At 39.8% G+C, this 13,426-nt stretch overlaps 1 protein-coding gene across 4 annotated transcripts in view; it reads left to right on the forward strand.

Moving 5' to 3' along the window:
- Window positions 1-13,426, forward strand: part of RORA (RAR related orphan receptor A) — a 539,784-nt gene that overhangs the window by 514,910 nt on the left and 11,448 nt on the right. For 2 of the 4 annotated variants that reach the window (XM_037910469.2, XM_043524578.1), the window contains 7 exons: window positions 531-737; window positions 4,950-5,071; window positions 9,190-9,322; window positions 10,002-10,109; window positions 11,199-11,309; window positions 12,188-12,300; window positions 12,869-13,029. In XM_037910469.2, the coding sequence (XP_037766397.1) occupies window positions 531-737; window positions 4,950-5,071; window positions 9,190-9,322; window positions 10,002-10,109; window positions 11,199-11,309; window positions 12,188-12,300; window positions 12,869-13,029 (955 nt within the window). Of the gene's footprint in view, window positions 1-530; window positions 927-4,949; window positions 5,072-9,189; window positions 9,323-10,001; window positions 10,110-11,198; window positions 11,310-12,187; window positions 12,301-12,868; window positions 13,030-13,426 lie in introns of all 4 variants that reach the window. The other 2 variants (XM_037910467.2, XM_037910468.2) reach the window with 1 other exon arrangement.

Below are 13,426 nucleotides of genomic sequence, written 5' to 3' on the forward strand. Positions count from 1 at the left end.
TTTATAGTTTTTTCATGCGCCTCAGTCCTGATTTCTATAAAACTTGCTATTTGAGCCTCTCGTGGACAGAGCCCACCAGTTTATACCTGATCAGATGTTGGCTACACTTATGTGTGTACATGCAATAGGAATTGTGCTATTTGTGTCATACCACCAAATTTCATTTTTAATTGTCGTCCAACAGTGATCAGATTTGACTGCCTGGATGTTGTAACTCTGACATCTGTAGAGGTGAACCTGGAATGAATATTATCTATTATTTATACAGTTGGAGACCTAATGAACTACCAAAATAACAATAAAAGCAAATGGTTAAATAAATGTTTTATTAAAACTGCCATTTAAAGAATATAAGATGTAGCAGGAAATGTGGTAGTTAAGTTTATGAATTTCCTGTGGGTACCTGGAGATACTTGCACAGATCTAGGTTTTCGGAATGTGTTCATCACTGGTATCTAAGCACTCGGGATGGTTATGGTGCAGTGGTGATGATGTATGGAAATAAAGTGTGTTTTGTGTATGTATTTCAGCTGTAAAGTTTGGTCGAATGTCAAAAAAACAGAGGGACAGCTTGTACGCAGAGGTGCAGAAACATCGAATGCAGCAGCAACAGCGAGATCACCAACAGCAACCTGGAGAGGCAGAACCACTGACACCAACATACAGTATCACCACCAATGGGCTAACAGAGCTACATGATGACCTCAGTAATTACATTGATGGGCATACCCCTGAAGGTAGCAAAGCAGACTCTGCAGTTAGCAGCTTCTACTTAGACATACAACCTTCTCCAGATCAGTCGGGTCTTGATATTAATGGAATCAAACCAGAACCAATATGTGACTACACACCAGCATCGGGCTTCTTCCCTTATTGTTCTTTTACAAATGGGGAGACCTCGCCAACTGTGTCCATGGCAGAATTAGGTAATAAGAGAGAAAAGTTTCCATTGTAATTGCTTTAATACCCTTTGGATTCAGAGTAACACATTTAGCCTTCTGTGAATGCTGCTCTGAAATTACACACAGCCTTGCTGTTTTCGTACAGCTGCAAGAACTGTTCCATGAAGCGCTCGGCACCCTGAACTTCAGCTGGCGGTTGATGGCACTCAGCACCATACAGAATCAGACCAGCAAATCCCACTGGCTCCTTGCTGGTGGAATTTGGGTGGTTTAGAATCCTATTGGAGGGGGGTGAACCACAAATGCTGGCAGTTAGTTAAAATCATTTTTAGAACTGGGCAAATAATATTCCTTGAGTGATTTATTTGATGAACAATAGCATTGGTTTTTTTTTAATTATCAGCCTAATATTTTTCCCATCTCTACTCCATTTCCAGCATAAAATGAATAGGCCTGATTCTCTTCTATTTTGGTGTCATTTGCAACTGTGACATATGGGTCTAGAATGCTGTTCTAATCTGATGGCTTTTTATACTCAGTTTACTCAGGTGACTCCAGAAAGTGTGAAGTAGAGGAGAATCTGGTCCCAAATTCATTAGGGAATGAATTCTAGGAAGTTCTGTTAATTTCCCTAGGGCCCTTATAACGACAGCTTTACTTAGAATGTTCTGCCCTACATTTTGCTCCCTGAATGTCTTCTTGAATACTGAACTCCACAAAAATACTTTAGTGACTTGTGTTAAGAAGGGCTCTGTAAGGTGGTTTGCCAGCATTACACAAGTGGTTTTTAAATTCCAGTTTGCTTAATTGAGCAACCAGTGGTTTTAAAATGCCTGCTTTGTTTATTTCTGTAACGTTCATGCTAAATACTCATTTACAACCTCACTAAAAGTAAAACAATCTATTTGAAAAATATCATATTCTTTGACAAATCACCATAACACAAGTTTGATTTCCCACTCCCTATTTTTTTTGTTTGAAGTCCTCCTCCTCTACTTGTGGAATCCAGTTCTCCGCAGTGTAGTTTGTTGTGACATTACAACCAGAGGATTATGTCCCTGTTTCAATTCAAATAATTTGAGTCTTAGATAAGTAAAAATGAGAAGAAGAAATCTGAAAATAAAGGCTATGCCAGCAGCTTTGTCTCAGTCAAATGGTTTTGTGTTTGTGTTTTCATGGGTGATAATTAAAGGATAACCCGACAAAGGCAAGGGAATTGAAGGCTAGCTCATCCTAAGTGAGATGCTGAGTTTGGAGCCTGGCTTAAAGTCGTGGTTTATTACGTTACTTATCTTTTGAACTGGTTTGTAATATGGTTTGGCTGGCCAACATGGACAGGGCCAAACACTGTAATAACTATATTTAAGTATTTTCCAATCTGGGGTCCCTGTTCAGGAAAGTATGTAAGCACGTGATTAAATACTTTCCTGAATTGAGGCCTAGATTTGTGCTTTGCCCCTCTATCAAATCTAGCCCAGTGTATTTTGCAAATACATCCTCCTCCCCGTGCTGTCAGATGTTGTGACTAGGTTCTAATGTTGGTTTTTGAGTGTATATATGTATGAAATCGCTGCTGGAGCATATGAAAGCTGTGGTGGCAACAACTACTTTATACCCTATGTTGTGTAATTTAGATGGTGCACATGATCAGCTTTTATTGAAGGTTGTAATGTAAACCTTTATTGAATTTTCTTGATCTTGAGAAAAGGCTTCAATTAGACCATTTAGCATGATGTGAAACAACCTGTTTTGTGGTGTGAGTTTATTATTTAAAGAATTTTTCAAACAAAAAAACACAGCTTTCACAGAAAAGCTGACTCAAGGGGCCTTAAAAGGGGAGTTATGGATGACCATTCAGATACATTTTAGGGCCAGAGCTTCATGGTGGTTTACCCAGTGAAAGCACTGATTGCAGAACTGTGCAAGTAGGGGGACCAGGATTTTGCTCTTCAGTAGATCTGTTTCCATGTGCTTAAATAGGGATGAGTAGGGAGATAGGTTGCAAGTCTAAGGGCAAGTTTTTTAGGCGTCTGCCTTTGAAAAACCTCTTCCCAAAATATGTACAAATCAGTTATTGATAAGCCATTCAGATGTGTTTTAACAAAGCATATTGGCAAAAGAAGGATGGCCTCTAGAATGAATATATTGTATGTAGATTTCAGAGTAGCAGCTGTGTTAGTCTGTATTCGCAAAAAGAAAAGGAGTACTAGTGGCACCTTAGAGACTAACCAATTTATTTGAGCATAAGCTTTCGTGAGCTACAGCTCACTTCATCGGATGCAGCCGATGAAGTGAGCTATAGCTCACGAAAGCTTACGTTCAAATAAATTGGTTAGCCTCTAAGGTGCCACTAGTACTCCTTTTCATATTGTATGTAAACTTCCATCACGTCGAAATGGCTACACTACTACTTTAAAACTAAGGAAAATTTGAGACATTTGTATAATTTTCTATCTTGGTTCCCTAAAGACTATATTCTCTACCAAGATTTCTTTTTAAAAAATCATGCCTAGAGAAAAGAAACTTGCCTTTCCCAAGGAGGCAGCCTCTATGTTAGTGTCCCAGCTGATATCTCGCAGGATGGGTCCTCTATACCTTACGTTCCTTTTTAAAGAAAACATTTATCTTATTTCAAATGTTCATGGATTTAGTTCTCGAGAAAGATGCCAGTTTGGCAGCCCTGGCGAGAAGTGCTGTTTATTCATGAAGCAGCTTACAGCACCAGCAAGGCTGTCATCACCCCACCTCCACTAATGTGCCTCCATCCTAAACTGATGCACCCATTGACTCCTGGGCCACTCTTCTGTGGCTCCTAGTAAGGAGTTTAATTTTTTGCTCAGTTCCCCAGGTAGGTTTCCATCTCAGTAAAAACACCAAGACCACCAGCTAGTACAGTACATTACACTGAGAGCAAAGTGAAACTGTGAGTTTGCAGATCACGAGGCTTTCTCAAGTTTCCATGGAGCTTCACCTTTAGCTTCAGATGGGTTTTCCTCCCTAAAAACCTATTTGGCAATCATTGTTCCTGGAAAGAGGAGCTGTTTCTCTCAAATCTCAATATGCCTACTTCAGCCCAGGTTCACCCAGACATCTTAACTAAGCTTTTAGTTGGTAATGAACTAATAACAGAGCAAATCTACCTGTTTTTGTTCATTATTAAAAATTTCCTTTGCACTTGTGAACCAGTGACATACATAAATGGGTGTACATTGCCCTCTACTGGATGCTCTCTGACCACTGTGGGAACACTCTCAGAGCTATTAGGATATGTATACAGTGCAGGAGTATTTTAATTTAATTTAAATCAGGGGTGATTTAATCTAGCTAGTTTGGATACCAATAGCAGGTAAGCCGCAGCAGCCCAGGACGCTAGGTACTTACTCAGGTGGCTAGCCCGCACTAAAGTCCATGCTACTGTGGTTCAACTGTTATTGGTGTCTGGACTAGCTAGATTAAAGCTAGCTTGGGTATGTCTACATGTGCTGGAATCACACCTCCAGTTGCAGTATAAATAGCCCCTTACAGTATGTCTACGCTGCAGCGGGGAGCATGCCTCCCAGCCCAGGTAGACAGACTCGCACTAGCTCTGCTTCAGCTAGCGCACTAAAAATAGAAGTGTGGATGTTGTAGCAAGGGCTGGAGCTCGGGGAGGTCATCTGTGTCCAAGTCTACCCAACCCCCTGGGTCCAAGCTCGGGTGGCTAGCCTGAGCTGCTCCACTCTGCTAATTTTAATGTGCTAGCTTGAGCAAAGGTAGCATGAACCTGTCTATCTGGGCTGGGAGACCTGCTCCTAGCTCCAGTATAGACATACCCTTAGGGACCAGAATTTTTTTTCTTTACTTGTATCTTTTTGCAAATGTCATAAAATATTTTTCAAAAGGACAATCCAAGGAGCTATTGGAAATATCAGAAAATAGATTAAGGTTCTTTTCATAATAACTAAAGTTTCTAACGTAATTTCTGCAGTTCATTCTTCTGCTGGACAGGAATCACACAGGGATAGGTTTGCTCTTTTAATGCATGCCACTTCTTGCTCTCTCTTTTAGAACATCTTGCACAGAATATTTCAAAGTCACACATGGAAACTTGCCAGTACTTGAGAGAAGAGCTACAGCAGATAACATGGCAGACTTTTCTGCAGGAAGAAATTGAGAACTACCAGAACAAGGTATTATAAAATGACAAAAAAAAAATACAAAAAAACAAACAAACCGTATTTAGGCCTTCTGATGTTTTTTAAAGTTGTTAATCTTATAACAGTCTGTTAACTGTTAAATTCAGCTTTTTCAATTTTTTTCTATTTCCAGTAGGAAATTTTGGTTTGTTTGTATGCAGGAGAGAAGTATGTACCCTGTACCTTTAATCTGTGACTAGTAATAAGCTGGAATGAAAAGTCACAAGTGGGTAGTGATTTCTCTGGATCTTGCATGTGGGGTTTTTACAGGTGTGGCACATACTCCTGATTACCTATGCTTAAAGAACAAGGGTTAGAAAGACAGAGCCAGTGAGTGCCACTCCTAAATGGTAGAATGAGTCTCTGGATTAGTGAAATCAGTGTTGTCTTCCCTATGTTGACATCAAGCTGTATCAATAAATGGCCTAGTATCTTAATGCTGTATTTCAGATCCCAAGTGCTCAAACATTATGAGTCAGGTCTCAAAAAATCATGAATTTAATTTAAAAACCATAAGATTTGGGTCATGGTATTTTTCTTCTGGTTTTTGAATGTTTCATTTTCATGTTTTCACGCTTTTCTCCACAACCTGGAGGGGTAGAAACTTTTTTATTTAGGCTGAGATTCTCTTAGAATGGCCTGACTCCAGGAGCTAGTGCTTTAAGAAATGTATCAAGTATCATGAGACTACTGTTAAAATCTTGAAAGTTGGCAATACTGTTTAATAAAGCTGAAGTTTGGATAAAAGGTTAGCTGGGTCAGGCTCAATCAAGAGCCTACATGCAAACTGATGTGCAATTTGGTATTACCCTTGGGTCCATTTCAACATTGCTGCTTTCCCAGATTCTCTTTTAGTGTATGTGTTTTGGAGTATTTGTGCATTTTATTTGTGTGTTAACCAGTTTTGTAATGTATTTTTTTGTTTGTGCATTTGGTCCCTGCCTTGTGTAAGGGGAGATGTACAGTTGTGCTGCCCAGGGAGAAACCTTGGGAAGAAACTGGCTATCAGCCAACTGGAATGAGGGCAGTGTAGTCTAGTTGTTGGAGAAGGCAGCAGGCCTAGTGGTCGGGGTCAGAACTGTAGTCAGTAGCCAGGAAACAAAGCCAAGGGTCTAACTGGAAGGCAGGAACTGGGCACCAGAGTTGTGGGTCAAGCCGGACCCTGTAGTCAGAAGCCAAAGCCAAGAGTCAAATCAGAGGGCAAGAACTGGAGCAGGAACTGGAGTCTCAGGCAAGACTAGGTGCAAGACAGGAGCAGCAGAAACCCTGTAACACAGAGGCAGGCACACTGGTGGGCATGAGCATTGCAAAGCCAGCGAGCTGCTGCTGGCTTAGAAGCCAGCCTCAACAGCAAATCAGGTTGCGTGGCTAATCAAGCAGCCTGCTGCAGGCCAGCTGTACTGATAAGGGGGCTTGAGACTAGCTCTGCTGCAGGCCCTCATTCTTGACACTGGCTTTCTGAGTCATACTTCCGTTCCTGCTCCTCACGCTTGGGGACAATCATTCTACTTCTAGCCCTAAGCAGAAGTATAATACTCATAGACTGTGCAGCCAGAAAGCACCATCATGATCACCTAGTCTGACGTCCTGCAAGCTCCAGAAGTCTCCTCGCGTAAGGTCGATTCTCCATTCTTCTGATCATCCTAGTAGTCCTTCTCTGCATCTGTTGCGGTTTGAATTCATCTTCTTAAACATGGGAGACCAGAATTGGACTTAGTATTCTAGATGAGGTCTCACCAGTGCCTTGTATAATGGTAATAACACTTCCCTATCTCTACTGGAAATACCTTGCCTGATGCATCCTAGGTTCGCATTAGCCTTTTTCATAGTCACATCTGATAATCATCCTGTGATTGACTGATACAGCCAAGTCTTTCTCCTCCTCTGTCGCTTCCAGCTGATACATCCTCAGCTTACAGCAAAAATTGTTGTTGTTAGTCCCTAAGTAAATGACCTTGCACTTCGTACTATTAAATTTCATCCCATTTCTGTTACTCCTGTTTTCTAGGTCATCCAAATCTTCTTGTATGATATTCTGCTCCTCCTCCATATTGGCAACACCTCCAAACTTTGTGTCATCTGCAAATGTTACTAGCTCATTTCCATTTTTTTTGCCAAGATCATTTAATGAAAATGTTAAATAATATCAGTCAAAAGACCAATCCCTGAGGATTTCCATTAGTAACCCCTTTCTAGCTTGACAGTTCATCTTTCAGCATGACCCATTGTAGTCTCTCCTTTAATCAGTTCCTTACCCACCTTTTGATTCTTGTATTAATCTCCATCTTCTCCAGTTTAACTAATAATTTTCCATGTGGAACTGTATCAAATGCTTTACTGAAATCCAGGTAGATTCGACCTACTGCATTTCCTTTGTCTTGAAAATCAGTTATCTTCTCAAAGAAAGAGATCGGATTGGTCTGGCACAATCTACCTTTTGTAATCCCAGGTTGTATTTTATCCCAATTACTGTTTACCTGTATGTCCTTAACTACTCTCTCTTTCAAAATTTGTTCCAAGACCTTGCATATAATTGAGCTCAAACTAATGGGCCTGTGGTTTCCCAGATCACTTTTTTTTTCCCTTTCTCAAATATCGGTACTGTACTTGCAATTCTCCAGTCATAGTCTACAGATTGATTAAAATTCCTTGCTATTCAGCTTACAATTTCCTGTGCCAGTTCCTTTAATATTCTTGGATGGAGATTATCTGGGCTACCCAATATGGTCCCATTATGCTGTTTGAGTTTGCCTGCCATCTCATATGTGGTAGTTTCTACTTCCAACTCCTTGTTCCCATTAGCCACCCTGCCACTGCCCCCAAGCTCCTCATTACCCATATTAAAACTAAGGCAAAGCACTCATTTAGGTGTCGGGCCAAATCTAAATTCTTTAATCTCTACCCCATCCTCAGTGTTTAGCGGTCCCACTTTTTCTAGCTTGTTTTCTTTTTATTTATCTGGCTTAAAGAACCTTTTACTCTTGGTAAAGGACTCAACCCTTCTGCCAGCTCAGCTGCACTGGCCAGAGCTTTGGGAAGTGCAGCAGAGGCTCTGCCCACCATTTGATGGGTGAGGGAAGGGAAGGATTGCCCAGTTCTCTGCACTTCCAGCCACAGTGCAAGGAGGCTGCACCAGGGAATAGAATGCAAGTGTCTTATTCCTGTTTTCATTCTTGCATGACAATATAGGGCCATGCTGTAATCTGGCCCCTAAATTGCACTGGCTGCTTAATATGTAATGTGCAAGGTTAATTATTATTTAAGATAGTGGATTTCTGTTTGGAGAATAAAATCCTAGAACTGGGTGTAAGGATTCCTGGTTTCTGTTTACAGTTTTGCCTTTGAGTCACTCTGCAACTGTGGACAAGTCACTTAATTTCACAGTGCCTTGGTGTACCTGTACAATGGGTAGCACAATGCTGTCCTCCTCAAAGGGGTTTTGTGATGCTTAATTAGTGTTTGTATTTCCATAGCACCTTCCATCTGAATGTCACAAAGCACTTACCAGTGAAACAGTTCTTGGGAAGTAGTATTAAACCCACTATTGGTCAGATAAATATTTCTTGTGTTCTCTGCAGAACGTTTATCGTATTAAAAAGTCCCAGTTTTTATACTACATAGGTAGTTTCATTCTAAATTGAGTTGTTTGTGGTGCAAATGACTGGATACCAATACCATAAATAATATGGGATTATATATATATTTTAAGATCTCCTTGTTATTTGATTTAAATTCAGTAGGAAACAGAGTACTTGGTAAGAAGCATGGAATTGCTTTTGGGAGCTTAGTTATGTCTGTTGGGTCCAGTTCTGCCTTCTGTTGCACGCATAGAATTCCAGTGTAAATCATTGGAAGCAATACCCAGGCGTCTGAGGGGAGAACTTGTCTCTTGAGACAAGAAGTCCCAGCCTAGATCTCACTGCCAACAGTAAATGAGTGCTGCACGTATACATATGCCTCTATGAGGCTTGTTTACCCTCTCCACCTCCTAAATTGTACTCATGAATGCTGGCAAGGGTTGGGAGCTCTGCTTTGCTTTTTAACTTCATTTTCCTTTATGAAAAGTGGCTTACACAAGCTTGAATAGTGATTTATCCCTTTCTTTTCAACAGCAGAGGGAGGTAATGTGGCAGTTATGTGCAGTCAAAATAACAGAAGCTATACAGTATGTCGTGGAGTTTGCCAAACGCATTGATGGCTTTATGGAACTGTGTCAAAATGATCAAATCGTGCTTTTAAAAGCAGGTATGTTGGTGAATTGAGGCCTGCTTCTAACGAGCTTTTAACCTAGGGAAATGCTATGTAAGTAAAATGATTGAAGCCAGTTTTGACTTCAGATATTTCCTTGTGTTTTTCAATACAACCTAACAAGTTTTATAGCTCTTTCCTTGGATACATGTGTTCATCTTAGATGTTCTGGATGGAAGTGTGTGTGTGTGTGTATGTATCTGTGTGGAGCTTCCATTAGAAACAGTGGAAGTATTGAGTGGGTACAAATGGCTGGGTCGAGAACATAAAATAGATTTCTGATTTGTTTTGATAACAGTGAATAGCTCTTTTCAAGGTAGAAGTTCAGACTTTGTTATAAGGAAGATATTAAAGAAATGACGTGGTTTACAAATAAATGGAGAAGTTCTTATATGTTCACCAGTGTAAATCCAATTTAATTGCCTTGACTTCAATGGAGGGACACTGGATTTATTCTAATGTAACTAACTTTTTAGAGATTTCTTTTAATGCTCATGGTAAATCAAACCATTCTCAGTTATAACTACAGAAACCACTACAGTACTGGACCTATATTGAATGCAGTCTAGATTACATTTTAAAATCCGTTTTTTAAAAGTTCTTCCATTTTGTAACTGAAATCCCTGTTAAAATAATTAACTCTGTGTAATCAACTCTGTGTATTGTTTGCATTTAGGATCTTTAGAGGTTGTGTTTATCAGAATGTGCCGTGCCTTTGACTCCCAAAACAACACAGTATACTTTGACGGCAAGTACGCTAGCCCAGATGTTTTCAAGTCATTAGGTAAGAAAATCTCAAGTACTCTGTATAAAAACAAGTAGAAAAGAGGTTAGAAACTGAAAGAGGACCATGTACAAAAAATAGACCGGGACTTAAACACTGTGTTAGGCTTATAAAGAGAAGAGTTTAAAGGTAACTCAAAATCTAGTCTTGGATTGCTTATTATGTAAGGTACTATGTATGGGTCCACTTCTTAAAGTTGATTCACTAAATTTGGGGACCAGTTGAGTTCAATGGAAATTGAAATCATGTAACAGAATGCAGAATTGGGCCCTTGGTGTTCAGATCAGGCACCCAGATACCTGTTTTAAACAGGTCAGTGCTAATTTGAATATGCGTCCAGTTTAGGCACCCAGATTTGATAACTGGAGTAATATTTGATACATTCTAACTATACAGAAAAGCAATTTCTTGGATGAATTTGGACACCACAATGTTATCCTTTCAAAGCTTCAAGAACATATATACACAAAGATGAAAATAACATTGCTGTGAGATTACTGGAAGAAGATGACTTAAATAAAAATTGAATTTTTTTTCAATTTCCCAGTAATTTGCCATTTTGACCTTTTGTGTATATTTTTGCCAGTTTTATCTGGGAGGTACTATTAAGTTTGTGTATGGGGTGTAAGCTGGATAAGATAACATTGAGTGCTGAAGGATAATATGGCAGTGAAGAACTGGCTGTATCATTTTATAGATATTCTGCATGTATTTAAAACACCCAAAGGTACAAAGTATGGACATGAACAGTTCAGATAGTAATATTGTATGCGGGCTGCTAGCTGGACTCCACTGAAATATACTTTCAACCTTAACTTTTAATTTTTTTCTCCATGAGAACCAAAAAGTCTAAATCAGGTTGGTGTATAAGACCTGCGGGGGAAAGCCCAGTTCCAACAAATCCTCCAAGGCCCTCTAAAGCGGGGCTCCCCTCCTACAGATTGTAGGAAACATGTGTGATAGTGGTGGTAATCTGAGTTATACCTGCATGGCAGATGGGGGTGGAAGGGAAAGGAAGAAGAGATGGGGAGTCTCCTCAGAAGCAGTCTCCTCAGAAATCCTGAATGATACATACCTTCCTTTTGGCAGGTTGTGAAGACTTCATTAGTTTTGTGTTTGAATTTGGAAAGAGCTTATGTTCTATGCACCTGACAGAAGATGAGATTGCTTTGTTTTCTGCATTTGTTTTAATGTCTGCAGGTAAGATGTAAAATATCACTCTACAGTTGTCTGATGGAACCTAGTGATAGTTTTATTATGGAGTATGCCTTAATGATAATCTGGTAGGCAACCCGTAAGCATGTAATGTAATCACTTCTTGTATGCCCCTTCCCTAATCATTTCCTACTCTGGATTTTACTTTAACAGATATATTTAAAGGTGGGTGCAAGGGTAATTTTGCTCAAATGAGTCATCCTAATATATGCCCAAATTTTGTTGTCCTTAGTCCCTGTTGAGTAGTACACGTCTCTGTGAATAGTTCCACTGAAACTAATGGATCTCCTCGAGGAGCAAAAGATACTACCATGTGAATAAGGGTGGCAGGTGTCCCCTGATTTGCAGAATGGTAGCTACATTGTCATGCCATTTGGCAGCTCAAGAGTATTTAGTGTTGTGTTTTCTTAGTGCGAGAACCACAGAATTGTTTGGTTCTGCCAACTTGGCGATGTCAGATGTAATGCTCCTGGGTTGCCAAGAAGTGCACAGGAATGATTTCTTTTAAATATGCTTTTCTTAAAACTATTTGTTTCAATTGTTTTCTGCATGTCAAAAAGAAAACCTTGCAACAAAAATCCTTTGGTTAGTCATTCATCACATAATCTCGTCATCTCCAGGATGAAAATATTGCTAGCTTAATTTTGTATATTCTGTAATACAGTCTTATGAGCATGTGACACATTAACAAATATGGTTCAAGCTTGCCGAGATCCTCTAATACCTCCTGTATAAAACTCCACTGGAATGGAAGGGAGGTTGGCAACAGGAAAGATGAATGTAGCATAGGCTCGAAGAACATTTCTTTGCATATTGTGATGCCAGTGCGCAACACCAGAAATATTCACTTGCTTTACATTTAGATCGTTCATGGCTTCAGGAGAAGGTAAAAATCGAAAAACTCCAACAGAAGATTCAGCTAGCACTTCAGCACGTCCTGCAGAAGAATCACCGAGAAGATGGAATTCTAACAAAGGTGAGCACCAAAAACTATGCCTTATCCTCTGAACATGAAAGCATTCTACACTAGTAACAGCAGCATAATTACTGTCTAACAGCTCTCATCTGGCCTTTGTATCCCTCTCCTTTTCTAGACTTGCTTGTTCAAAATCCAGCCTGCCTAGTTTCAACCACTTCCTAAGAGAACCCAGAAGGGGGAAGAAAGGGTTGAGGTAGAGGGGAGAGAGAACTAGAGTGGTTAGAGAAATGTAATTTTAACTTTGAGCTTCATGAAAAGCCGTCAAGTGTCTCCTCTCTTTATACCTTCCCTCTCTGTTCCCCCAACTACCCTAGTGAATGTTTCTGCCACACAGGTTACTATTTCAGCCCTACTACAGAAGTGGAATTAGGCCCCCAAAAAATCCCTGCTGTTTAATGATTTCCTCTCTTTGAATCAAACAAGCAAGTGCATCTTTTAGCTGCTAAAATTCATCTTTAAGGAAAACAATCAAGGTAAACTAGAAGTGGTTGATCCTAAAAGCAAAATCAGAGAAGAGAGCCTGTTTTGTGTATGACTGTATTTTTCTTGTGTGTTTTTCTTCCAGTTAATATGCAAAGTGTCTACTTTAAGAGCACTGTGTGGACGACATACAGAAAAACTTATGGCATTTAAAGCAATATACCCAGACATTGTGCGACTTCATTTTCCTCCATTGTACAAGGAGTTGTTCACTTCAGAATTTGAACCAGCAATGCAAATTGATGGGTAAATATATCACCTAAGCACTTCTAGAATGTCTGAAGTACAAACGTTAAAAAGAAAAGAAAAAAAAGAAAGAAAACCAAGACACTTTATATGGCCCTGCACAGACCTAGGGAGCCAACACACTGCACATCTTTTGGCGGTCAGGGTCAGGCAAAGGATGGGAAACAATGAAACAAAGTTGAACTTGTTTTTCTCATGCATATGATTTCCATTATGCCTACAAATATGGACCCTTTTTCTGTCTTGACTTCTCGATCTTTGACCTCTGTTTACACAGAATGAGGGTACTAAACTCAGAAGGTTTCTTTTTCCTTGTAGTTCACTGCCCACAGACTTTCAACAGAACAATCAATTTGTTGATCCCAGCAGAGTCCAGCGACTGGTGTGTACTGCAGAG

The sequence above is a fragment of the Chelonia mydas genome, chromosome 10 (genome assembly GCF_015237465.2).
Source record: "Chelonia mydas isolate rCheMyd1 chromosome 10, rCheMyd1.pri.v2, whole genome shotgun sequence".
NCBI classification, from domain to species: domain Eukaryota; kingdom Metazoa; phylum Chordata; order Testudines; family Cheloniidae; genus Chelonia; species Chelonia mydas.